We start from the raw sequence: 27,497 nt of genomic DNA, 5'->3' as shown, positions 1-27,497 counted from the left end.
TTGTGTGTGCGTGTGTGCGCGTGCGTGCGTGCGTGCCTGCCTGCTTGTATTTGCGTGCGTGCGTGCGTGCGTGCGTGTCTAAGAGGGCGGTGGAGTTCACACTGACAGCGATGTGCCCAACCTGCAGCTGGAGCTCTTCTGCTGAACCTGGGGTGTTTGGCACCCACCCCAACCCTGTCTGGCACTCTGCAGTGGGAAGGCTGCCCTGGCACAGCTCAGCATGCCAGCCCGGGTGCCAGGGGACGCATCCTCCAGCTGCTGCTCCGCCACACACGCCACCTGCGCAAACTTAGAGACCCGACGAAATGCATCCTGATGCACAGAGAACTACCGCTGCTATTTCAGCCTTCGACTAAGCCAAGGACTGGAGGAATGTCACCGTGGTGGACATTACGTAAACGCTGCTGTTCAGACCACTGTAGCGGCTGTTTAGTTATTAAGCCCCATGGCGAAATAGAGAGACAGATAACAGGCTATTTTTCGCTTCCAGCGCCGTAGTTTGTACTCGTACATCCGAGTCTTTATGTCACCCGCAGGTGATAGCCGCTTACGCTTCCACCGGCGCTTTATCACGGAGCTGGTTGTTGTCAGAAACACAATTGGTTTTTACTCTCCAACGCTGTATCGGCAGCTCAAACCTGATTTGGCCACTTTGTAAATACATTACTGTATACGCAAAGTAATTTCTCGGTTCCTCTCCACTCCGCAGAAGATTATAAATGGCGTCTTCACGCCGTTTAACAGCCTCGATAGTGGTTTCCCTTAGGTATCTTTATCTGTCAAATTGTCCTATTTTGCCTCAAGATCTATTCCAGTACTCGCTGTCTATTCCATTTTTTCACAAGCGTTGGCTGTACCCCGAGAAATGTATTTTCCAAAGATATTTACCAACAGTTTACTGTTTATTTGCACAACTGGAATTATGAAGAAGTAGATTCATCACACAACCTAATAAGCGATTCAGATACTTACATTTGTCCAAACTAGCTTTAGATTATATGCTCAAACCCAAATTTTCTTCTTCTTGAACACATTGGTAACTGAAGGTATGTTATGCTAATTCTTTCCCTTAGACGTGCACTGCTTAAAAAAGAAAAATCCATCAAAAATGCTCATACAACTTGCTGAAATGTCACAAACCTGATGTTGCACACATACAGAGAGCTCCATAGGGACATTTCTTTCTTGATTTGGCTCTGTACGCCACCATTCTAAATTTATAATCAAACCATTCACATACAGTTGAAGTGCCGATCCTCCACTTTTATTAAAGGGTATTCCTATGCATTTTGGTTTCACTAGGTAGAAATTACAGCACCTTTTATACACAGTCCCTCCATTTCAAGGCACCATAATGTTTGGGACCAATGATTTCACAGGTGTTCTTGATTTGTCAGGTGTGTTCACTTGCATCCTTAGTGCAAATTTAAGAGATCTTTCAGTATATAACCTTGATTCTAGGCTGATTGCCTCTGGTGTATGTTACTGGCATTTGTCAACATGAGTTATGCCAGTGAAAGTCATGGAAGTCAGTATGAAGCTGAGAAATAAGAAAAACTGTCATAGACATAGGCCAAACCTTAGGCTTGTCAAAATCAACTGGAACATCATTAAGAAGAAAGAGAGCACTGGTGAGCTCAGTAATTGCAAAGGGCCTGGTAGGCTAAGGTAGGCTCCTACAGTTGATGACACCATAATGAAGAACAAGTCCCAAACACCTGTCCAACAAATTAGAAACACACTTCAGGAGGCATGTGTGGATGTGTCAGTGACTAATGTCTGCAGAAGACTTCACAAATAGACCTGCCCAGGCTAAACTGCAAGATGCAAACCACTAGTTAGCTGCAAAAACAGGATAGGCAGGTTACAGTTTGCTAAGAAGTACCTACCAGAGCCTGCAGAGTTCTGGAAAAAGGTCCTGTCGATAGATGAGTCCAAGAAACACTTGTATTGGAGGGATGACAAGAGCAAAGTGTGGAGGCAAAAGGAACTGCCCAGGACCCAAAGCACCCCCCTTATATGTGAAACATGGTGGTTTGGGCATGTATGGTGGCCACTGGTACAGCTTATGTATAAACAGTGCTGGAATTTCTACATGGTGAAACCGAAGTGTATACAATTCCCTTAAATAAAAGCTGAGAACGTGCACTTTACCACATGCGAATTGTTTGATTACAAATATAAATTTATGGAGTACATACCCAAACATTATGGAGTTGACTACACATTGTCATAATGTCAACGTCTCTTCCATTCCCTGACTGACACAGTGGTGCGTAACAACAAAACCATCCTGTCAGCATTGTGACAATGTGATATTGTAAGCTTGCCGCTTGCCTTTGTTCCAGAGTCAAAGCATGGTTTTTTATCATTACATTTTTTTAAAACTAATTTTTAGCAAAATGCAAACCACACAGAAACAGTCGTGGGAAGGGACAAGGAAAAAGTCCCTTATGGTAGCTTTTACTTTTTAACATTCACAAAATTGTAACATAATCAAGGCATACCTATAGTCAACAGGATTATCCATCCATACCTTATCTATACCTGCTTATCCTGATCAGGGTCACGAGGGGTGCTGGAGCCTATCCCAGCGTGCATTGGGCGAGAGGCAGGAATACACCCTGGACAGGCCACCAACCTATCGCAGGGCACACTCACCATTCACTCACTATTCATTCACACACTCATATCTATGGGCAATTTAGAGTCTCCAATTAAGATACCTGCATGTCTTTGGACTGTGTGAGGAAACTGGAATACCCGGAGGAAACCCACATGGACATGGGGAGAATATGAAAACTCCATACAAACAGGCCAAGGCCGGATTTGAACCCAGGACCTTCTTGCATCACCGTGCCGCCCCTGAACAGGATTAACATATGAATAATCTAACAGATAGAATAAAGCTTTTGTAATGTTTCGGGACAAATAATTAATGCGGTATGAACATTCCCCGTCAGAAATAACCCTTTATTTGGATAGAGGTGTGTTCTCCTCCACCAGTTCTTTTCCATTTTAGGCTCAGAACGTGTGGTTTGTTGCTGGTCCTGCTTCACAGAGTTCATTAGTATTGATCATAAGGTCTTTGCCTCACCAGATGGCAAGACTGTGGGTTAAAAGAGAAACCGATTGTTAGCCAATTTTCTGGCTGCTTGTGAATGCGTGACAAATCCTGAATTCCCGACAAACACAGCCAGGCATTTGCAAAACTTCCATTAGCCCCAAGGAAAAACAAGTGTCAAGATCGGCGGCTGGTTGAAAATGCACATTTGTTACTCGTGAATAATAAATAACTAGCTCCTGGTGGTGCACAATCCAAGGCCCTCGTCTCTCTTGATCTCATCGAACCATTAACCGAGAAGAAAAGATTGTGAATCCCACCACAGTTATCTCCTGTTACAATGACATTAAACCAAACAAAACAAACAAGTGGATGTAAGTTCGAAAATGCAACTCCTGTTTGACGACAGCTTGTTTATTTCCAACTTCCCAATCGAGAGAACGGGAGAAACCAGACACCACCCTACTGAATTTTTTCCCCCTAAGGGGCCTGTTATGTGAAGGTCCTGTGTGGCTCCAGGGACCCCCAACTCCCACAGCAATCCTTCTCCTGTCATCCCTAAAAGCACCAATGGAGCGGACATCCTGTCCGTGCTGTTGATGCCACATTGAATCCTTCAAATGAGTGAAGAGCAGTCACGTTTGTCGTGTAAATCTGACAAAGGTGGCAGTGTGGAGTACAGGTTAGGTTGCAGGGTTTGAAGGTTGCCATTTTGACTGTTGTTGTAGCTTTGAGCTAATCCCAAAACTTAGAGTAATGTAATCCAACTGTATAAAGGGGATGGTAATGAATTTCATACTTGGTCTGAATAAGAGTGTGTCTGCTCAATGTGTAAAATATGAAATGGTTCATCTCGCTAGCAGTAGGCTAGGTTGTTGTTCCATTAATTTAATTCAATCAGCCAAACAGCCAGCAAAACTACTAGTTGTTGTTAATTGAGATAGACCTCTCATGGAATTGATACTAACTCCCCTGTAGTAGGTCTACTGCTCAATGGCATAGCCTGGAATACCCCCCCTCCCCCCAGCTAATCAACAAATGCAACATTATTTTTATGATAATGCCTCCACCCTTCAGACCACTCAAACCACCGAAATCCCATAAGGAAACAGGCTGCTCTCCAACACTGCAGCACTAAACAACATTTGTATCATCAGTATTTCCTGGTATTTATCAGGAAGGACACATTTTTAAACTGACAAATGAGCTCCAACATGATTTTCAGTACCCCATGACACTTGTCGCTTCCCTTGAGTCTCCCAGAACACCTGCGATCTTTTAGCGTAGCTGTCTGTGGATAAAAGCATTACAGGAGTCCATGGATTAAATCCTAGTTTTGGGCTATATCAAGTACATGCACGCTAAAACCATCACTTTTCATTCTTGATTTAATTCAATATTGACTTTGCTCAGAAAAAATAAATACCCAACCCCAGTGAAACAATTCTTCAAGGTATGTTAATTGTCTCTGAATCTCCACTAGCTTTTACTACAGGGGACCACAGTGTAATTGCATTGCAGATGTCATAAAGTACACCATGACAATGACAGTGAAGAAGATGCGGTCGTGGTGCACATTAAAAATGATAGACTCAAGCACCATTGTTTGTTAAAGGATATCACGGCCAGATTAAAGGAATTTATCGGCAGGAAAAAACTGTACACGAATAGTATATGAATAATAAATACGCTGTCATTATTTTCTCTGTGAGCCATATAACACGTGAATATTTGAAAACCACAGCTTTAATTAAAGATACACTAACGTATACATCTCTTTTTAGCTACATTTTTCACAGAAGATCCACAGTACTACCCTGCCCAGTGTTTTCTGAGCGATCTTCCAAGTTATCCATACGTCTCTTTGTACATTTGCTGGCAGCGGAACTTAAGAACCTTGACGCATCTTCTCATATCAGATTCCCTCATAAGATAGCGACAGCTGGAAGTGTAATGTTGTGTAACCAAGTGTTCTCAGGGGAAGCGTGCTTTGCAATTAGTCAGTACTTGCACAGCTGCTCATAAGGCTGTGATAACCAATACTGCTAATATTGTGGGAAGCAAATAGCATTTGTGTTATATATGGCTGCACACAGCATCGTATGGAAATGAAACAGAACTATATCATTTTTTTCCTTTATGCTTATGCTTTCACAGAAATGATACACTGTCATTTTGTGCTGCCAGGCACAGAACAACATGTTAACTCATCCAACCCAGGGAAAAATACAAATATACACTGCATACATTGAAATCGTGTAATTTTTAATGTAATGTTATTACTAACAATGATTTGTGTGTATTATTGACCATGATATATGACATTAGATTAAATTTTCAATTGTTTGCCTACACTGGTTTCTGATGGCATCCACAGACCGAAAGGGTTCACTCCATGTACATACACAATATACATGGATCTACTGTGTATGCATCCGAAGGCATTTTCCCAATAATTATGGAGGTTAGAGGCTTGAGTTACAGAACACACCAATACTGAGGAAGTCCAGCCTATTTGTGTAACTTAAAAATGTCTTGTCTTCACCACAGTAGGAAAGAATGTTGTTCCAACACACTCCCCCCAATAAGCCTATTTTTAAAGACTGATGGCATCACTGGTCACAGAAAAGCACATGCACATATACACAGATGCGCTGTAAGACACGAGAGCGCACCCTTGCATAACCTTACTCACACGTGCATGCTTGCCCTGTCACACGCTTCACTCACCTTGCTGTCTGAGTAAACAGCAGAACCTGCGGTCAAAAATACACCCTGTGACTTACGGATGGCTCAGCAAAGCAGTGTTACATACGCCACAGTTCACTGCTGGGAAAGTAAAAAAAAAAAAAGAAAGAAAAAAAAACAGGAAATCAAGGTGCATGTCTGGTCATCTTAATCATCTGGGGGCTGATTACATCTCCCTCCACAGGAGAATGCATTCTTGCTTTTTATTCATGCACACATATGGCCATTTTACTGTCAAAAAAGTTCAGGTTAGCCACTTTTCTGAAGGGTGCAAAAGCAGTGCCCCACCTGGGAATCAAACCTGCAAGCTCTGGTATACAAACTATAGCCACTGTCACACACATTGCGATTTATTGTGTCATTTTGCCAGCGTGCTTCTTTTTATAGTGTTCTCAAGACAGTTTCATTGTACGGCATTAAAAATAGATCTTCTGGATGGAAACCATGTAAATATTGCTGTATGCTGCATCTTAGTATTTTTACAAACATTTCTTACCTCCGGACCAGAAAACATGAAAATTTAAATTTTCATAAGACGTGAAAGATAGTGTATGCAGAAAGGATTTTTGCGAGAAGAATGATTAAAAAATATTAACAATAAATATAGAAATGTGTGTGCTATGCCAACATATCTTAGCTGGTCCACAGATGAAATATAATCTTTTTGGAGTCCATGGTTCCATGTAAGGACAAACTAGGACATGCCTCCTTCCCTAAATGTCCCTCTAGTAACTAACCGTTGCATTTTCCCCCAAAGAATGTCTTTGAATTGACTGCAACAAAAACAACAACAGGCCATATATTTTTTGCAGTAATGCATGAAACCACACAAACCAGAAGCTCTTCTATCTCTCTGTTTCATGTTTCAAGGGACTGCAGGAAAACACAGTCTCTGCCAGTTAAATTATTTGCTTGAAATTATCATGCGTCCTACCAAACGTCCCTCTCAGGTCATCCATGAGTGAGTGAGTGACCACAATTTGCCATGCATAGCCCACGGCGGCAGGCAGTCCTGCGCACCGTGAAAAAAATGTAAGCAACAATGTTAGTGAGCGCCATAATATTTGGAATAAACATATTTTTCTTTACTCCACAATTTTTTATTTTTGTAATCAAACAAAACACATGTGGTTCTCAGCTTTATGCAGCTATATTTTTAAGGGTATATATATTTCTACCTTTTGGTTTCACCATGTAGAAAATACACCGCTTTTTCACTTTTTATGCATACATACATTTGGTTGAACTTCAGCAGATAAGATGCTTCTGTACACTTCAGAATTCATTCTGCTACTGCTATCAGCAGTTACATCATCAATGAAGACAAGTGAGCCAGTACCTGTGGCAGCCATTCATGCACAAACCATAACACCCCCACCACAATGTTTCACAGATGATGGGGAGGGTGCTTCTGATCTTGGGCAATTCCTTTTGGCCTCTACACTTTTTTTTTCATCACTCTGAATTTTGGTCTCATCTGTCCCAATGACCTTTTTCCAGAACTCTGCAGGCTCTTTTAGGTACATCTTAGCAAACTGTAACCTGGTCATGCTGTTTTTGCAGCTACTGTAACTAGTGGTTTGCATTTTGCAGTATGGCTTCTGCTGTTTTTTTGTGATGTCTTCTGCAGACACTAGTCAATGACACATCCACACCTGCCTCCTGAAGAGTGTTTCTCTTCAGTTTGTCCCAAACATTATGGCGCCCTGAAAATGAGGGAACTGTGTATAAAAAGTGCAGAAATTTCAACATGGTGAAACCAAAATTTATAAAAATATCCTTTTATAAAATCAGTGCAGAAAATTTGTGCTTCAACCACACGTGAATTTTTTGAATTGCTCAATCACAATTGAATTGTTTGATATACTGTGAGGTTCATAATGTTTGCATTACAAATCTGTAATTGCAGAGTATGAAGCCAAATCAAGAAAAAATATGTTTTTATCCCAAACATTGTGGAGCACACTGTATTACAATTATTTCTACTCACAATGGCAAAGTTAATTGACCCCAATGCGCTCAGATGCCTTAATATTGCTAAAGTAGTAACTAAGCAACTAAACAGTCATTTTCAATGACATTTATGAGAAGCCTTATTAAGTACAACAGTTGCCAAGTCCATCATCATAGAAGTATGATTTCCAGTAAGTTTCCCATTACTCACAGACCATAAACCCCATAAAATGACTAACCATAAAAATCCGGCAGAAAGATTCCACTCAAACATCGGTTTTGCTCCACATGGTCCAATATGAAAACCACACTGCCATATATGAAACAGAGGGTGTATGCATTTACAGTGTTATTTTATTTAACATTTTCACAGCCATCTTCACGATTATATTATTCTTTTGTTACAGCAGCCTCAGCTGCTGTGTAAAATACAGCTATATAATTCATGGGTTGTGCTGGTTATTTTTCATTTAGCTGAACTGATATGAATTAAAAATAAATCCACAGAGAGGCAAAGGTGGCTCAGAACAATCAAGAAAATCTTATTTTGTAAAACATGAATTATTATTGTTTTTGGAGCACAGAGTAATTAGCACTTCCTGCTCATTATTTCCAGCGTTATTTCTACTCAAGACAGAGAGTAAAAACAAAATGTTTTCTGTGTATAACAATGGCTGCTCAATTCTAATTTATGTTGTTCAATAATGATATTTCAATGATTCTAGAGCCATGCAACTTTTAAATTATGTCTATATGACAACTACTATGGCAGTCTAATTTCCAAAATGTGGTTTGTATATAGGGCTTACTAAAAATATGTCTTAAGATGTGTCTAAATGAATCAATACAAATCAGACAAACTGAGTCAAAGATGAGGGATTCTGAAGGCTATCTGTGAGGCTGTTTGTGTTTTCGATGTCCTGTTGCTCTTGAATGAAAGCACGCCCAGGTCTTCAGCCAGCAGTCCCACTAATGCCTCTAAGATCTGTTTCTTTTTTGAGATGTGATCCAATGTTTTCACAACGTGGTTTGTTGCCATATTTAAAGCTAAAGTTATGAAAAAACACATCCAGCCATGGGGCCGGTGTATTTAAAAAAACCCACCAGTTAAACAACCGCGGCTGTCTTTTTGGATGGAAAGTTTAAGTTGGGATTCAAGAAAATCCTCAATAATCCTACCTAAAGCTGCAAAATGCACCAGGATAACAACTGCCAAGGGCTGCAATGGTCACCATTTTGGATTAAAAAATAATTGAATTACACTTTCAATTATGCAACAGGACTTTTGTTCAGTTATGTAATGCAATGTGAAATCCTCTGAACTAAAAATTCTCGTAATATTTTTGACCATACAGTTACATCACCCCATTTTGTTTACATCATGTCACTCAATATGCCAGCAACTCTTAATTTCATTTAATATAATCTCTAATTGCATAGAGATTATTTAGGTAATATATCTCCATGACAAAAAAAGGGGGTCTACTCACAACGTACGGTGGGTCAGCGGCCCTGATGAGGGACGCCTCTGCGGAGCAGTGGCGTGTGCGATCAGTGCTCTGTGCGATCAGCGGCAGGCTCCTGCCCTCGCAGCAGACAGGGGTAGTTATCCCTGAGATGATGTAGTGTGGAAGTGACAGGGGCAGCTGCTGGGGTGAAACTCAGTAAGGAGCCCGAGTTGCAGTGTCTCCCCGCGGCTGTCTGCACTTCTCTCTCCGTATCAGCCGGGTTAGCGGACTCCCCAGACAAAGCGCGCGCACACACAGACATACACACTTTTACCTTCAGCTCAGCCGCCCCCGCTTTAAAGACGATTCCCGGCACGTATTGACTCCGCGGGGAACAGCTGAGATGCCGACAGAGTCCATGGAACCTCTCGGGGGCCCGTTCAGCTTTCCCGGGAGCAACTCAGTGATTGTTTCTAAGGTCTCCGCGAGGAGGGGGGACATTGCTGTTGGGACTTTGATTTTGATTTGGGCACAGGAATCGGCTGCTCTGGATCTCTGAAGGCATGGGGGCCAAGTCGTCAAAGGACTTTGCAAACGAGGAGTTGAGCAGGAGGACGACGATGACGAAAAGGACTGGGGGGGTCAGGGAGGGGAGTTTTTCCTCAATCCGAAAGCAGGCCACCACGCACTTTGGGTACAGCATCCTGAGCCTGGCCATGCGCGGGCTGGCCGAGGCTCCGGACGAGCTGTGGGAGCTGACCGAGCTGGAGAAGCTCAACCTGTCCCTCAACTGCCTGTCTGCCCTGCCGCCCAGTGTCGGTGCCCTGGAGAACCTGGTGGTGCTCAACCTGTGGGGGAACCAGCTGGCCAGCCTGCCGCCCGAGATCGGGCTGCTCAAGAACCTGCGGGTCCTCTTCGCCTACCGCAACCGGCTGAGCGAGGTGCCTGCGGAGCTGAGCGCCTGCACCAAGCTGGAGGTGCTCAGCCTGGCCAACAACGAGATCGCGGGTCTGCCGGGGAGCCTGTCGGCCCTGCGCCGCCTCACCAAGCTCAACCTCAGCCACAACCGCATCATGCACATCCCCGCCTGCGTCTACGGCATGAAGGGCCTGGTCTTCCTGCACCTGGCCTGCAACCGCCTGGAGAACATCGCCGACCAGATCCAGGACCTGGTCAACCTCAAGATCCTCATCGTGGAGGGCAACCGCATCCACGCCCTGCCCAAGACCCTCTGCTCCCTCACCTCGCTCGAGCTGCTCAACGTGGACTTCAATGACCTCCAGAGCGTTCCCATGGAGATGTACCTGCTGAGGAGGCTGGAGAAGCTGGCCTGCCACCCGCTGGACAAGGGCCTGCACATAGTGCACAACCCCCTGCTGAAGCCCATTAAAGAGGTCCTCCATGGTGGACTCAGTGCTCTCTACACTTATCTGAAGCCAGCATGAAGCCAGGCCCCAAAATGTAGGATTTACATTTTCCACTGGAAGGCTAAACATCATTAGGAGACCAGGACAGTGGATCTTACAGAAGACTGTGGTAATTTACATAACGACAGCCAGAATGCTATGTGCTCTTTGTAATTTATTGAGAAAGCTTATGAAGAATTTTCTCCACATTTGTGGTTTGCTTGGTTTGAACAAAGGAATGCTGATAATCTAAATTGACACTATTTAACTCTCATTATGATTATCTGAAACATATGGAAATAATGGATTTGATTTGATCATTTTGTAAACCTTTAATGCGTATAATGGTTCATGCTTAAATTGTTTCCAGGGAGACAATGAACACTAAATGATTAATTAAAGAAAAATGTATTTCTTTGACAAGTTACCTCCTAATACTTTTAATTAAGTTAGTTGTATGTATGTGGTGTATTTTAAGAAAAATATACGAGTGGAATTTTCAGGGATTGATGGCCATGTATTAAAGGATTGAAGTGAACTCTCCAGAAGTGGATGAAACACATGGAAAGTGTGGATTTTCAGTGAAATCTATCTTTCTCTCCCCTCTCTCTTTTTCACTCTCTCTCTCTCCCTCTATCTCTATCTCTCTCGCTATAGCAGAATATGTGAAACATAACACGTAATTTTGATTATAATAAGGAAACCAAAGGGCCTAGGCACGTACATACCTCTTTTTCTCTCTCACCCTCTCTTTCTCTCTTTCCGTTTCTCTCCACCTTATTTTGTGCGGTGGTGTCAGCTGTGTAACTGACACCTCGGCTCAGTCCAGTTGTCCTTGGTTCCCCTTATGGAGAGGGCTTCTGAATGAGGGGGAAAGTTCAATTACAGCACCCCGTCCCCCCGAACCCAAAACGGGGTCACAGGGATCAGAACAGAATGGCCCAACGGAAACTATGGGCCGGCCTTAAATCCAAACTCAGAGGGAGCCTTAACCTCCGATGACCTTTTCCAATCAATCACATCAGCCCCCATTTCAGCATGGCACACCGATACCCAGCTCTGGTTCAATAGTTTTTTTTTAATTAACTTCTTCTTTGGTTGCAAGAAGTTAATAATTCCAAGTTGACTTGTTTTGGCATTTGTGTTACTTGTGTACAGTGTTTGTTTTGGTCAGACATAAGTGCAGGACGCTGTGCATTTTGAAACATCCTCTTTTTCAGTCACAGCTCTGTTTGTTTTTGTAGAGATGGATTCTCTTCAAGTTTCAGAAAGCTCCCAGAAGCAGTGGTTGGGATGCAGACTTTAACATGCAGTGCTCTACCCTCTGATGTCTTTCAGCTGAATGTGATACTTGCAGAATAAAATAAAAATGACATCCACAGCTTATCTATATCAGTCTGTAGCCTTTGCCTTTAACCCTACAATTGTGCTGGTCTTTAGCCATTGCCTGGCAATAATGTCTTTACGTATCTCCTTTTAATGTTCATTTCCACACACAGTGTCCACACACACACACACACACACACACACACACACACATACACTCCCACACACACATGCACAGCAATTGATTTATTGCAGAATATCATTTATGTGTTCTGGTATTTTCAGTGTGGTCGCACATATGCTTTGGATATTTAAAAGATGCCGCCTGTAGATGCAGCGTGTGCTGTGGAAACTGAATTACTCCAATCTCTCAGCCCCAGCCACAAAGCTCCTGAAGCTCCTGACACACAAACTCGGCACTGTAAGTTGAAGTGTGTGAGGATGGGGTCGGGCAGGTCAGTGTGGGAGGAGAGGGGTGGGGGTGGGGGGTGGAGAGGGCGTCTGTGAATAATGTAAAAGTGGCGGAGGGTCCACTGCATTCCTAAGGACCGTCTGTCACCCTCACATGGACTTCAGCCTGACCCTTCACACAACCGCAGCTGTCGACATCTCTATCTTTGTCACACTTTCTCTCATCAAAAAAATCCCAGTTTTTTTGGACAGTTTATCATGAAATAATTCACATTTTCAGACTCATCTTACAATACCTATTCTATTCTGAAAGGAATGTTCTCAGAAAAAAAAAAAACATGAAAATAAGTTTATTGAGCATAGTCTTATGAAAATGACTTTTTTGTCTATTCTTTTCTAACGACATGCTGTTTGCATTAGTTTTTTTGTCATAAAGGAAAACACATTACATCAATTAGGGTTGGGGGAACATCTTTATGTTTTACCCACATTTTCAAACATAATGTCCTCACAGGTGAAACAGTGCCCGAAAACTCATCTCTTGGTGCATTTGGTTTGCATTTTGCTTTTGTGTTTTATGTACAGCGATGGAAAAGAAGTACAGTCTGTCAGTTCACAAGATTTACAAAGTTCTGAGCTTCACAGATTGTTCAAATGCATTACAGCATTAGTGTGTGTGACTGGGGGGGGGGGGGGGATGGGGTTGGGGGCAGAGGGCTAAGTTTGGTTTGAGGCTCAACAGTGACCTCTATTGACACCAACTGACTGTGAAAAGGAGTGCAGTGAACTGGGGGTCTGTCTGCTTTGATTGATTGGCACATATATTCCAGCTAATTTCCACCTTTCAAACCAAGGTGGAAAGAAGACCAATAAAAGACCATGTTCAGAGGCTGTGACTGCAGCATGTTTTGCCATATAGACAATAAAATAAATGCACCCTATTTTGGAAGAGGCATTCAATGAGTGAGTGAGTGAGCGAGCGAGCAAGCGAGTGAGTGAGTGAGTGAATGAGTAACATAGCTAAGGCTGCCAGAGAACAGCACCCCAGTGAGTAGCACCCAGTGCTTCCGCCATCCTGTTGGAGCCACTTCCTGGCACCTTAGGTCTGGGAACCCAAACTCTTCAATAAGACACAGTAGAGCCATAAGTCATTTGAGCATTATCACACTGGATTAGGTTATAAAACGTGCTGGAGCCAGACAAGCAGTCAAAGCAAACTTCTCCTTGTCATTTTCATAGAAAGGTTTTAAGCTGGGCGTTTGGACAAATATTTAGCATATATTTTCGTTTAACTACCCTATGCGGTATGACTGAGCACCAGTGCTCCCTGTCCTCCAGTAAATCTAATGCAAAGCCTTCTCTAGGTCCCTGATGCAACATGATAGTAATGACTCTCGATATGAGAGTAATGGCTCCCTTCAGTAGTGATGAAGCAGGCCTTGCAGCACAAATAGCTTCTGCGGAATATATGCATACCCTGCAGTGGAACTGGGCACAAGTTGCTGGTGAGCTGGGCTTGTCAGTTGGCCACCACCAGGACAGAGATTGCCATGTGTTAAGGGTGGATATGGGGTTGTACTGCACAATTTGTTCGGTAATATAACATTTTATTGATAACGCTGAATTGTCAGCATGAAACTGAGACTTGCAAACATTAAAAACCAAAAGTGAGGGGTCACAAGCAGAGGGCCACTGCCTCCATGCCCCCACGCATCCAATTCCACCCCCCCTTCACCCCCCCAGGACTCTTTACAAGCGAATACAAGAACAGTCAATCAATTCAAACGTGACAGCCCATCGCAAGAAGTTTCAAATGCAGTTGTTCTCCCTCAAGCAGTTCAGGTACAAATCTACAGTCTTTCTCTAGCGAGTCCTTTCTCCAGGTGAGAAACAGACGTGTGGTGATCGTACTCTGCCACGGGGCAGATTGATTGGGTGATGTTCTCAGTAGAGAATGTGCCACAGACACCAATCAGAAAGAAGGCTGAGGACGAGACGGCCGTGCGGTCCCTGGGTTGCATCGCCCTCCGGTAGCCGTGACAAAAAAGCAGCCCCACTCTTCTGTAATCCGCAGTCCTTGCACAAAGTTAAACGTGCGGGTGGCCAGGTCGTCGCAACCCTTTGCCCGTCTTCGAGTTTCCGACCGCACAGGGTCTCCTCCCGGTTGAGCGGTTTTGACCCGACTTCTCGGGTTCTGGGTTCCCAGAAGGAGCCCTGCACACAGCATGGGAGGCAAAGAGCCCCTGACGTTCTGCCATGCCCTCTCTCCTCTCCCAGCCTCTGATTGAACCACTTCATCACCGTCACCTCCATTCAGAACGCATCTGGCAGCATCCTGCACCCCCGGACACCGCTGCAGAACGCTGCTGCAATTTCTCCCGACTTGTCTGCATCAGCCAGAGACCGATCGTGCCGATTATAAAACACAGACCACACCCAGACCAGGTGTTTGCACTTGCTGCTCTTCATGCGATCCTTGCACCTTGCGTGCAGAATTTTCCAAATGCAAACAAGCAACAAATATCTACCATAACCAATAGGTACTCTTTGCCTATGTAAAAATGCTGAATGTTACCCATTAGCAACTACACAAGAGTATTATTTTATTTGCATTTACCACTGTGAATACTTAGAACAGTCTCTTTGTCATGATTTTACAATAACACTGTAAGTTATCTTAACTGAGACAATAATTAACTGTCTTTATTTTTAGATAAGCAAAATAAAGGCAGTTAAAAACAGTCCACAATGTATTTTAAATTCACCTGCTCAGGTGTTAAAATTACACAGAATATGACCTTGCCCACTGAAACATCATAGGCAATAATTATCCATCAGCTTAACAGTGACAGGAACAACAATGATATTTATAAGAGAATTATCTAATACAGCAGGAGAATCAGTTCTAAGCTCAACAAGTACAGTTTTTAATAGCTTGCTTTTCAGTTCATGCGAGCATTTGTATGTCTCAGGAAGGAATGAGACAGGAGTTCAAGAAAACTGACCCCAAAGAACCTGTGTGCCTTCCAGCCAGCTGTTTTCCATTCATGGTAACAAGCAACCTTTCCGTCTCAGCTTAAACTTCAGCGAATGCTTTCCTGGGCTGCTTTGGTCTGATTGCTTTGCTACCAGGCTATAACCGCTGTGGTAATTACTGCTTCTTGTACGCTCTTACATAAAGTCATAAAGGGAACATGAAAATGACATTTTTGGCAGGGAGCTGCAATTGATGAAAATTCTCATTTTGAACCCTGAGGAGACGCAACACAAACATGTAAATGGCAAAGATGAGATTTAAGCATAAATGTTAAACATGCCCAACAAAAACAGCCCTGGGTTACTAATCACGAGTAAGAGAATGATTGGGTTGTTTACACCAGAAAATGATCGAAATGGATGTTAATTGGTCCACATGCTCATCAGGGAACATTTTATGCAATGCTTTACAGGTTATGACGTTAACGTGAGTTATTAGTAGGAAAATTAACCCTGTTTAAACTGCATATTTATTTGCAAGGAGAGTAAATCTCCTCCTCTCTTTTGCTATTAGCAGAAGGGTCTAGCAGGTCGATGAGCTGGCACCTCATTAACAATCCCAGTGTCCTATTCCTGAGTGTCACTGTCCATTCTCTGCATAATCTGACAAGATTTTTGCTGAAGACCAGTCAGAACATCATCTTCCTGCAGGTCTAATGCTGATTTTGAAAATAACTGCTGGTAATGCAAGCACAGAAGTGTTTTCCCATTAGAAAGAATTTGCATTATGTTCTTGGACTTATCAGTTACATATATGCAATTGGAGCTAAAATGGAATTCTAGTCCCAGTATGCAAAACCTGTATGGTTTATGCCAGTTCCGGGGCAGTTTTATTTTGGACGTGCCTTGGCCATGTTAGAATCAAGCCCTAACTAACCTAGAGGGACTAGTCCTTTTGGAGAGGCAACTGTAACAAGAACCCCCCCCCCCCCCCCCCCCCCAAAAAAAAAAAAAACAAAATAAACAATTGACGGCAGGCAGCAAAATCGGTGAAAGTCTGAAGAGGCTGCTACTATTTTAACACAAATTTTAAGTGGTAGTGTTCGTGGCAGCAGGCGAAACAAATATTGTACTTCTTTTACTCTGCTACATTTCAGCTATTGTCTGCATGTCCCTTTGCTTGTAGTCCTAGAAACCATCATCATCATCATTATAATTATCATCATTCGTCTACTTCATCTTCCTCAATAACACCATCAATACTGTCATCAATGTTGTTGTCTGAATTATTATAATCAACGTCTACACGCAAACCACTCCTGTGTCTCGGCTGACACCCACAGATACAGTCATTCCTTCTTAGCCAGTAGAGAGCAGAGAGGGCTGCCCATTGACCATAATTCAGACCCTCTTTTATACCCAGTAGGTACTGAACCAGACAGGGTGATAAATGATGAGTGCCCTGCATGGTAAATCCTTCCCACTTCAAAAACAAGTTCCATATGAATATGTCATTATGGATCTATACCATAATCAAGTTCCATGAACAAGGCAAGGCAATGCAGAGATAATGGAATCTACCCTATGTCAATGTTATTCTGCACCAGAACTCCTTCTATTAGTTTAAACAGAACAACAAATTCTGCTAGACAACAAATTAATGGTGCAACTCATTCTATTGATCTGTGACGCTTGGGAAATACACTTAAAGACTGATTACAAAGTCATTCAGAGTTTGACAGCCTGTGCAGGAATTTGCAAAAGCAGGAGGACTTGCTTCGGAAGCTTGCCGAATTTGCTTCAAATCACTGGCAGAAAGGAAGAGCCTTCTAGTTCTATCCGGAAATATATGAGCCAACTCCTCAACTGTGAACTGGTTCCCACTGGCTTTGGTAGTTCGCCAACCTGAAACTATGAAATGGTGAAAAATAATGTTTCTCAGCACTAGCTACCTAGTCAGATGTTCTGTTCACTGCTAACCCCATAATTTAGCAACCTGTGACCAGACGGCTGTAGGCTAGGTGTTCAGCTTTGAAGGTCTGGACATACACTGCTCCTAAGGAAACTATTGAACAATTTTCCCTTAATATAAATTAATAAAAATATATAAATATAACTGGAAAATATGCGTTTAATAAAAAACTTAACAAATACAATTGCATTTTTTAAAATAAATAATATTAATGCTGACAAAATAGATAGATAGATTCATTCATTCACTAATAAATAAGCATATGTATAAATAAATGGGCAATTGGGACAGTTAACTGAAATTTAGATACGATTGTCTCAAGATGGAACAATAAAAGCTTTGGGGGAAGAGCGGTACTGGTCCTGCACAGTGCGCCCACTAGTGGCAAGAGACGCATTGACTCAGACAAAGGTCGCAAAAATAACGTAATTACCGTTCCTTCTTGAGAACTAAGGAAACAACAGTCTCCTAATGGTAAGCAATTACTCCGCGGGGTGCTCCTGAATAGCTCGGAATGTTTGCAGCTGATAAGAGCTGTCTGCAGCTTGTATTGGCACCTATTGCTCTGTGAGATTCCATTACTGAATATACCAGTTATACTATGCAATTTCCCGTGCTTTTGTGTCTATTTCAGTTTTGATGTTAAGTTAAAAAAATAAATCTTCCGGGAAAAATATCAATTAGCAAGAAGTGTTCTGTATTTCATTGCCAAATTGGAGCTTGCACACCCGTAGCATTTAAGGACACAAAACGACTTTTTGTGAAAAAAGTTTTGCCTAGATCTGGATTAAATTCGTGTTTCACTTATGTGTATGAAGATGAAGTGTCGTCAAAGACAGGCTATACACAATCAGGCTTGTCACTTACGTAAGGTAGCGGCGAAAATCCATTTGTGGCTTGGATTTAAAAATGGCTTTAAAATGTAGATTATGATCACATCCTTGTTTACTTTTCATGCGTGTCCATTCTTAGCTTACGCCAGGTAGAAGTCTAGGTAAAGTGCGGTTTTTGCCAGATGCAAAACATGAAACTCGCTGCAATTTCCAGCCAGATAGTAATCCATAACATTCAATTAATTTAAAGGAAATTGTGTTAATGCATCCGGTATGCTCTGATTTCATCCTCACTTTTAGATGTGTTCAGACCTGTTATGACATTCCATGGACTGAAAGTAAGCTTGAAATAGATTTAAAAAAAAAAAGTTTTCCTAAGTGCCTGTATAATTCAAGAAGAACAACGCAGAGCACTGGCATAGTGTTAATCCATTTCCTACTTTTTAGTATAGGTTTTACAAACGTATTTCAATTTTATTTGCTCGCTTGCTGATCGTTTGTGTCTTGTGCATAAGAGAACCTTGGGCACTCAACTGTGAATTATTTCAAGAGCATGGAATCATGGCCTCAGAGTGCCCAGAATGTTCATGGTTTTTTTTTTGAACGCTCAGTAGTATACTTACTTAAAAAGAGTCTGATCCTGAATATGAAATGCTGTGTAGTTTCAGTGCATGATCACGTGCATTCCTAAAGCCTATAAATTAATACAGCTATGTAGCTTGGGGTTGAGATGGAGGAAAAAAAACACATAAACATCTGTGGCACTTCATGACCAGGCTTGTTCGCCCCTGTTGTGCGTAATGTGTAATGGAACACTTCACTGTTAAGGCACAGGTTACCAGACAGATGGCACCCTTTAATATTGTGAGGGCTGCACAGATCCACTGTTCTCTGTGCAGCTAGTCAATACAGAAGCACTGCTCACAACTTGGACCATGACTGGGGTAGGTGAACATAAGATTCACAGCCACAACATTGGTTCATTGGCTGCAGCTCTGCCACTATGATATTGCATAACAGTCTTGGCATATTGGACAGGCACTTCCACAAACACATCTGACATGGGAACAAAGATGCTAACCCTTAATGAATGGACTGCAAGGGGTTTATGCAGGGAAACAACAGAATGTGTAAATGATCCAAGTTCCCTTGTCTGCTGATCCAGACTCAGAAGTATTTTTTTTAATTTGTGGTGTGCTGTGACAGTGATCACTAAAAATGTTACAAATTTTTTGTTTCTTAGCTATAATGACTTGCACTGGCTTTGAGTGTGCAACAATATAATTAAATCTGGAAAAAAAAAATCCAGTTTACAATGCAAGACCATTCACTGAAAGGATACTATTCATATAGTATGCTCGCAATAAAAAAAGAGATGGAGATGTTTCCATTTATAATTGGCTTGATAATTAAAATATCTCTGTATTGACAGAATCTGACAACCATGCTATGTAGAACTGGCAGTATTCTCCTGTGAAAATGCCTTCTCAATGCACATGAGCAGCTGTTTCCAACATAAATCAGTAAATGACAGGCCTGTAGGAATTTATAGTACATTTTTGACATGTTTAACATTTTATAACCACCTATACTGTTTTTAAACATTAATCTGAAAGTACATTAAGCAGCTAGTTACAACACATAGTTCTCCAGGGGCTTGTGACACCTACGTTGTAGGCTTGATTCCTACTGTTGTTGTACCCCTGAACAAGGTACTTCACCTGAATTGCTTAAAGGATTGTATGTAAGAGAACCTAAGCTGCACAAGTAGCTCTGAATAAGAGTGTCTGTTAAACGGCTAAATATGTACCAAAAAAAAAAAAAAAAAAAAAAAAACTGTATAAATGATACTATGGCATTTGCATACAAGCATGCACGGATGGTTCTGCAGGAATCCCCCTGGTGGTCAGTAAGCAAAATTACAATTACTTGACGATTTATTTCATAATACAGTATGTTGCACACAGGTCTGTTGCTTGAAACGGCAAGGCTTTGTCTGAATGAACAGAAGGACCCATCCCAGTTGTCCACGGTACAGAAAGTTTGAGAACTACTGATCTACATATTGCCTGCTCCATTTGTGTCCACTTCACATTACAATCATTGCACACTGAAAACGGGATAGTGTAATCATACCTGACAGCACTACAACATTCTTCCAAGAAAATGGCTGCAGCTGAGCCGTGCTGAGAGCGGGGTTCTTCTGTCACTGGGAGAAGAGATCTGCTAATCATGTTGTGATTTATCCTCTTGGTGGAACTTGCCCCCTCTTAGACAGTGAGAGCGACATAAACGCTAATGAAAAAGGTCAAAACAATTTCAACACACAGGAATGGCAGATATGCTTCTCGTGCATTTCCCACAATTCTCTACCAAAAGGGAGGAACCCAAAGGGCAAATTATTGATCATTTTAACTGCTGCTATTTCCATCTGTTACATTGTCTGGTTTTGAAAAATCAAAAGCAAATGAGCAACCCCTATATGCAATGCTACAGGCATGTTCTGACCACCACCCCGTTATCTGTCAGGCCCCATGTAGAAGGGTCCAGTCTTTCTCTTTTCGGTTTTATGTTATTTTAGTTTTTTTCACACTGAGTACCTCATTTCCAAAGTAAATGTCAAAGTACACTGCACTCAACCAGTTGTACAAGGTCCAAAGCACCAACAGTATGGTAATAAGATCATCCAGTGGATTTTAGGAAATATTCCATGGTCTGGCATGTTATTTTAGAAATGTTCATTTCATGTGTTGGTTTTATTTGCTTTGATATTCACCATATCCATAAAATTAACTGAACCTCATTCACTTACTAATAGCAAACTCCAAGGGAATTGGCCATCACTTGATTTCAGTTTCTTAAAAATGCATGTACTATAGGTTTTCTGAAATATTCATGTGTTTACTGGGTGTCCTAGTTCAAAAGGGGATGCATTATTCCACAGGTCTCATGTAAGTATAGGAGTTAAGCACCTTGCTAAAAGAGTACAAGAACACTGTCCCACCTGAGTTTGGAAACCACAACTTGTTGCTAACAGGTCCTTTCCCCAACACTATGTTACCCAACTCCTACCTCTGTGAAATACATGTTATTCCCTAGATTGATATTACTGCTTGAATTGATCTCAATCTCAACAAAGGAACCAGTGGGGAAATCCTGGCACTGATGGTGTAAATTGCAATGACTGTCTTTCCAAGTTGATAAAATAACTAAGGCAATTCCTAAGGCAAATGAACAATCCAAGTCTAATATTGTCTTCTTGTTTTTACAATATCACAAGACAAAACAATTAACTTCTCATCTCATCTACATATGTCTGATGATCACTTCCTTAAGATGTGAGAACTAGATTTTCCAAACATGCGTGGATCTGATATCCTTTGAGACGGGCTCAAATATGAATCAGATTTTATTTGTTATTGCTATTTGCACATTAGCATCTTTGAACGCAATAATGCATGCAGTTTTAATTGCTGAATGGGGACTAAAATGATATTGCGACTGCTGCTAAGGAAGGCAGCCCAATTTGCATCTTTTGAAGCCTAGAGAATGTGAGCACCTTTTGACATGCACAGAATCAGTAAGCAACCCTTATATGATAGACTAGTCGTTTGCTGTGCAAGAAATGCACTCTGTGCTAACAATGAAGTGCTAATACAGCTGTGGATTTCAGTTCAGTAACCTTGGAAAGACCTGATTGGCCAGCTGGCATTAGAACATATGTGGTCAGGATTAAATGGCGATAAATTATGCCCCTGATCCCTGAAGACATGGACAAATGTGCACACATGCATGCAGATACACACACTCGAACACATGCGCACACACACATTGGCACGCATAAATGCAGACAAACACACACTCGCAGCCACCCACATGCAAACATTTGCATGCATACACACAGACACACACAAATATGCATGCACATGCAAACATACATTCACACACATGCATTCACACACGCAACCACCATTGTGCAAACCTGCATTTGCACACATACATGCATGCACACACACTCATGCACACAAACATATACGCACGCACGCGCATGCACATAAACATGTGCATACACATTTGCATGCATGCAGGCTCACACACACACTGGCACCCACCCACATGCAAACATTTGTTTGCACACATACATGCATGCAAACACACATACACTCACACCCACTCGCACGCACAAACATGCAAGCATGCGCACACGCACACACACATGCACACACTCACGCGCATAAACCAGCAAATAAAACAGCCAGTGAGTGTCTCCTGTGCTCAGGCCAGGGTTTTGACCACCAATGTGGCTGCCCTGCATGAGAGAGAAAGAGAGCAGGGGAATCTCAGGCTGAACCGCCACCTGCCTGCTCCCACACAGCAATCCATACACATAAAGTGATAAACTCTGCACAGTAACTGGAAAACTAACTCTCAAAATAACATAAAATAAATAGTCAAAATACCTCTAACACATTAAAGTGCTTTAAAATATGTTGACATACCGAAACACAAAAGCATCCGTGAGAGTGATGATTTAATTTTAAATGCTCTTTACATGCAATACCAAATCACGTAGGCTTACATACTCTATTATTCAAAAGCCATTGGATAGATGCAAATTTGTACTGCCTTTGCAGGCTTTAATGGAATAAGAGCAGTGTGTTTTGTTGCACAAAACAACTGTGATATGATGGCTACAATAATACATACATACATATACACACACACACACACACACACACACACACACATATATATATATGTATGTATATATATTCTTATATATATATATGTATATTCTAATACAATATAGCACACATCACAATAGGCAACCCCTCATATAATCCTATTGTTTCTGCTGAAACAAGTAATATTGTCATATTATACTAATATATAGTGTTGTATTATCTAAACTAAAACATGTTTTAAACGTACAAAAAATGTTACTCAAACAGCCGGCACAAAGCAGAGTCTATAAATCAGTAATTAAAACTTGCTAAATCAATGTCAAGGTACTGATATCAAAATGAGGCCAAGTTACAACAAACAATGTTGGCTCTTAGCTCACACAAATAAAAAAATAGTATTATTCCAAAGCAATCCTGCCCAATGTTTCCTAAATTATTCCATTAAACTTGGCCCTGTGTTAGTCCTGTGTTTTTTTATCTCACCAACAGAAGCGAATGTGATCATTCTAACTTTTTATGTCACATCAAAGGTTCAAATAGCAAGAATTGCCTCGCGGAAGACATCATTTAAATGAATGTTTTAAAGAGCTGATGAAAAATTGCACTCCAGAAAGGATACGTTTATACTTGGTTGTCAAGTTACTGTACCTGCCATCCCACTTTCAACAAGACACCACACAACCACCACATGCATTTGGCTAAACGTCATAAAGTCATAATACGCACACTACTGGGTCACAACAATCTTATTTTGGCTTCACCGATCAATGTGGACTGAAATGAATCTTATTTGTAATAGTGTCTGGATCTATTTCAAATGAAATTAGTGGTGGGTGTGAATTTTCCCAATCGACCGCAAGCAAACAGTAAAGTGGGCTATAACCGCACGGCAAACAAATTAAGCATTGAAACACGATCCAAAGAAATCTGGGTTACAAGTAAAGCACAACACAAAGTTCAAACGTCTGCTAACTGGATCAGAAGGACTGGGGTGGTAGGCTACGTGCGAATTTGATGCGTTTATGATTTCGCGGATTTTGTAGGCTTGACGTAAATCGAACTTTCTTGGTTTGTGGTTTAGGACGCTTCGTGTCAACAACATTTTTGGCCGCAAATACCGCCAAAGGATCACACCTTTGACACAGGTTTACTTCCGCTGAATCCTCTTGTGGCTACCTACATGACTTACCGTTTCGAAACACAACACGCGCAAGGTATTAGGCTACATATTAAAACAGGCTATTTCTGCTATTTGACTAAACCAGCTGTATGTAGTGTCGGCAAAACGGGATGAAAATTCCACAAGTACCTTCACGTGTAACAATTCTTTATGCATCTCGACTTTACTGATGTTAATGCCTCAACTTCATAAACCCCTGCTTTAAAAACTGGCTGTCCATAAGGTATTGGCTAATCGCATGCAATGTGCTATCGTCTATGGGCTGTTCTCACAGCCATTACGCTAAAAGAATGAAGTTCCACTACACCAAAAACACCGAAAACTAAACAAGATGTAGACAAAGCAGGAGGTGAGAAATATCGACCAACACCTAAGTCGGCCGTGAATGCCGATGCCGAAACGCCAGCGCTTAAATAGCCCCTATAACCAAGAGCGCTTCGACTCCCCAGCGCTCCTCAACGTTGAGTGACGTCAGAGCTCTCCTGGCAGCCTGTAAACCGGAGCGGATCCGCTACAAAGATTCACAACCAAGGGGAGGACAGCGAGAAAGGGTTTCAAGTACCTGGCACGTAACTGTACACAAAACAGGATTATTTTCAGTTGTCACCGAGGAAGAGTTGTCTGTCCTACCCCGGGAGCTGGGGGTAACCGTGCACGACACCCCCGCAATGGATAGGGTCATAACTTGTTTCTTTGCTGCGGTCAGTTTGTTGATCTCAGTAAGAGGACAAGTATTTAAAGGTAAGACTTTATTCAGAACTGCCGAAAGCATGCTAAAAATGGCCATCTGCCCGAATGCTGCGGGGTTCTATTGAACGATTTCTAAATCGCCCGGACGGGATTTGTTTAAGTTTTTTTTGCGTCCACCGTGTATCCGTTTTATCAACGAACTCTGTGTCTGAGTGACTTATTCAAGTTTTGTTTTCCAATTAACTCATCGTTGTTAGGTTCTTGTTTTAAAACATCCAGTATTACTAATAAGCTGTCCGAGTGTTGCATTGCTTGGCGAGTTGGAGTACGTACCCCACCATCCCTTAAACTTTTTATTTTGCTCAGCTTGTCCGGGATCTATACTTGTTCAACGCAACAGCGTAAATCTATGGTATTTACTCCATTGTAGAATCCGTTTGACGACCTAGTTATTGTAATTGTACTTTTACTCCAAACGCAAAGTTTGTGGCGATTAAACGGATTAATTTGACAATGCGGTAGCTAAGAACATTTGAACGCTGCCCTAACGTTTTCCATTTTGTCTTCTGTTTCCCAATTGCTAGCGATTCTGCAAACGGTTTTATGTTTGGAGACCGAAAGCATACGGAGTTACGGACTCGCTGGTGTACATATCCCAGTAATTAATAACAGTACCTTAGGGCTGGCGTTGTGTGAGCTCAAGTTGACAGGGCATGCATTGTTCAAAACGCCCTGCGTAATTGCGCCGAGCCGTTATCAAATATCAAACCGAGCCGTTACCGCAGCTCTTTGGAATACTTCTGTCTACGCAATTACCCGTAAAACGATGATGATTTAAGTTCACTTTTTTGTCATTCATATTATTTGCGTCCAACTTTATTTTGACAGAGTAACAAGTCGAATTATGCTTCTTTGCAAAACGATTCTATGGACGCTGGACGTAGCTATAGGTTAAAGCCAGATTTAATGTCAATACTGGGTCAGTTAGCAGTAAATTTAGTTCATGAACTAAAGAAACAAGTTCCTTTTTGCAGGCGGTGGTAACTTTGCATGGATATTTTGCAAAGCAAATAAATGTTAATTTTTAAATCATCCTGTTTTTTATGGCTTCGGTTGTCCTGAAAAAGACCGACAAACAACACACTTTAACTCACAATGCATGCCAGTTAAAATATAGAGTAGTCAATTTTTTATATTTAACATTTCTTCACATTAGGAGCTTCTTATGCTGAGCGATTGATCAGCAATGTTTGGAATCAACATTTATTGCGCTTCTTGTTGAAAGCCTAAATATGAGAAGGGTGTCATACAACCGATTATTTTACACGTTTTTCAGGTATATGTTATTGTATTGCTCTTTTGCTGATTATAAAACTGAAACGATATCTTGCATGTTATAATCATGCTATTGACGTTGCTTATTAAAACACGTCTCTTGAACAGGTTACACGTTTGATTTGTTTGGGCAGCACAATATGACATTTACAAGCAAATAAATGTGTAAAAACTAATGAACATATAGAACGTTCATCTGCACGTCCCCGTCCCCCCGCGGTGATTACTGTTAACTCAAACGAGCTAAGTTTTTGTACAGAATCTAAAATATTTTACATTCCTCGCGATTTGCAACTTCATATCACCAGGTGGGCGCGAGGGTATTGATTCGACACACAATCACGATCCACAGTTCCATGGTCTGTTTATGTCGCGTGGACCACAGGTATATTGGCATTCACATTAGAATCCACAGTTCAGGAATTATGTTGTTGTTCTTAGCCCCATATTGCCTGGGGCGACTTAAAACCGTTTGATTCAATACTTAAAAGGGGTCATTTTTGGCTGTCGGGACAATGGATTTCTATGTGTAGAGGTGCATTATCTGTATGCAAATCAATAGTCGCATACATAGTAAATGTTCTGCCTGCGGCTTTTCTGTTGCTGTCTGGAGATACAGTTAATGTAGCATTACCATTTAAATGACCACAATTGTTTGCAAAAATAACTTTAAAAGTTTTAACACACATATAAACATTTACACACACACACACACACACACACACTCAATCATTCACTTGCTCATTCACACTACCTGCTTGCGGGCTGCGTACATGCACAGTGTATGTGAACACACATCTACTGCAGGGTATGTGAAAGCGTGTGATAGGGTGTGTTCACGAAAAGTGTTTTTCTTCTGCATCTGTGTTTGCCTGCAGTTGGCACATAAGCAAACAGTGATATAAATTAGTTGTTTTCTCATCTCATGTATTCCAGCTGTAAGAATCTGAACGCATTGTTCCATTAGACACTGTGACAAACAATAAATGCCAGCCACGGTATCATTATTCCCACACACTATTTATCCATTGTAGAACATCTGCGAGCGGCACAGCTTTGGCCTGCTGTCGCTTCTGTGAGGATATTACGCCCTACCCCTGATGGTGGCAGCATCGTACACTCATATTTATTTACGGCACACAATTTCACAGGATATAGAGAGTTTAGGTTTTGTGACACAAGAAATAACTTTTTACTGCGTCCTCAAGTGATAAAATATCATAAAACACAAACAAGGATGCAAATAATGTTCTGTGCAGAGCGGTTTAACACCTAACCAAGGCATATAAAAGGATGTGAACCAGCGTATGAGTTATGAATGCATGTGGGAGCCACATTTTGTGACAATTATGAATGGAACACACATGAGAAACACTTTCTTATTGCCCCATTGCAAAAATAAATATATGTTATAATCCCTTTTTTGAATGTAGGAGGCTTTCGTTGTAATGCATTGTAGTTAATAGTTAG

General features: G+C 41.6%; 2 protein-coding genes across 16 annotated transcripts in view; both read left to right on the top strand.

The window, feature by feature from the left end:
- Positions 1-9,776: 9,776 nt before the first annotated feature.
- LOC118234769 (leucine-rich repeat-containing protein 30-like) lies at positions 9,777-10,658 on the top strand. Its single transcript, XM_035431580.1, has one exon. The coding sequence runs from the start codon at positions 9,777-9,779 to the stop codon at positions 10,656-10,658; it is 882 nt and encodes a 293-aa protein (XP_035287471.1).
- Positions 10,659-24,239: 13,581 nt separating this feature from the next.
- LOC118234757 (receptor-type tyrosine-protein phosphatase mu-like) overlaps positions 24,240-27,497 on the top strand; it is a 179,887-nt gene continuing 176,629 nt past the window's right edge. For 9 of the 15 annotated variants that reach the window (XM_035431566.1, XM_035431565.1, XM_035431564.1 and 6 more), the window contains exon 1: positions 24,241-24,743. In XM_035431566.1, coding sequence (XP_035287457.1) covers positions 24,671-24,743 — 73 coding nt within the window. In that variant the 5' untranslated portion in view covers positions 24,241-24,670. Of the gene's footprint in view, positions 24,744-27,497 lie in introns of all 15 variants that reach the window. The other 6 variants (XM_035431556.1, XM_035431567.1, XM_035431555.1 and 3 more) reach the window with 1 other exon arrangement.

Source organism: Anguilla anguilla, chromosome 8 (genome assembly GCF_013347855.1).
Source record: "Anguilla anguilla isolate fAngAng1 chromosome 8, fAngAng1.pri, whole genome shotgun sequence".
NCBI classification, from domain to species: Eukaryota; Metazoa; Chordata; class Actinopteri; order Anguilliformes; family Anguillidae; genus Anguilla; species Anguilla anguilla.
The sequence above is the reverse complement of the archived record's forward strand: the minus strand, read 5'-3'. Positions and strand labels throughout refer to the sequence as shown.

Excerpts from the sequence above, each read along its gene's own strand:
- LOC118234769 (XM_035431580.1), top strand. The coding sequence starts at position 9,777 with ATGGGGGCCAAGTCGTCAAAGGACTTTGCAAACGAGGAGTTGAGCAGG.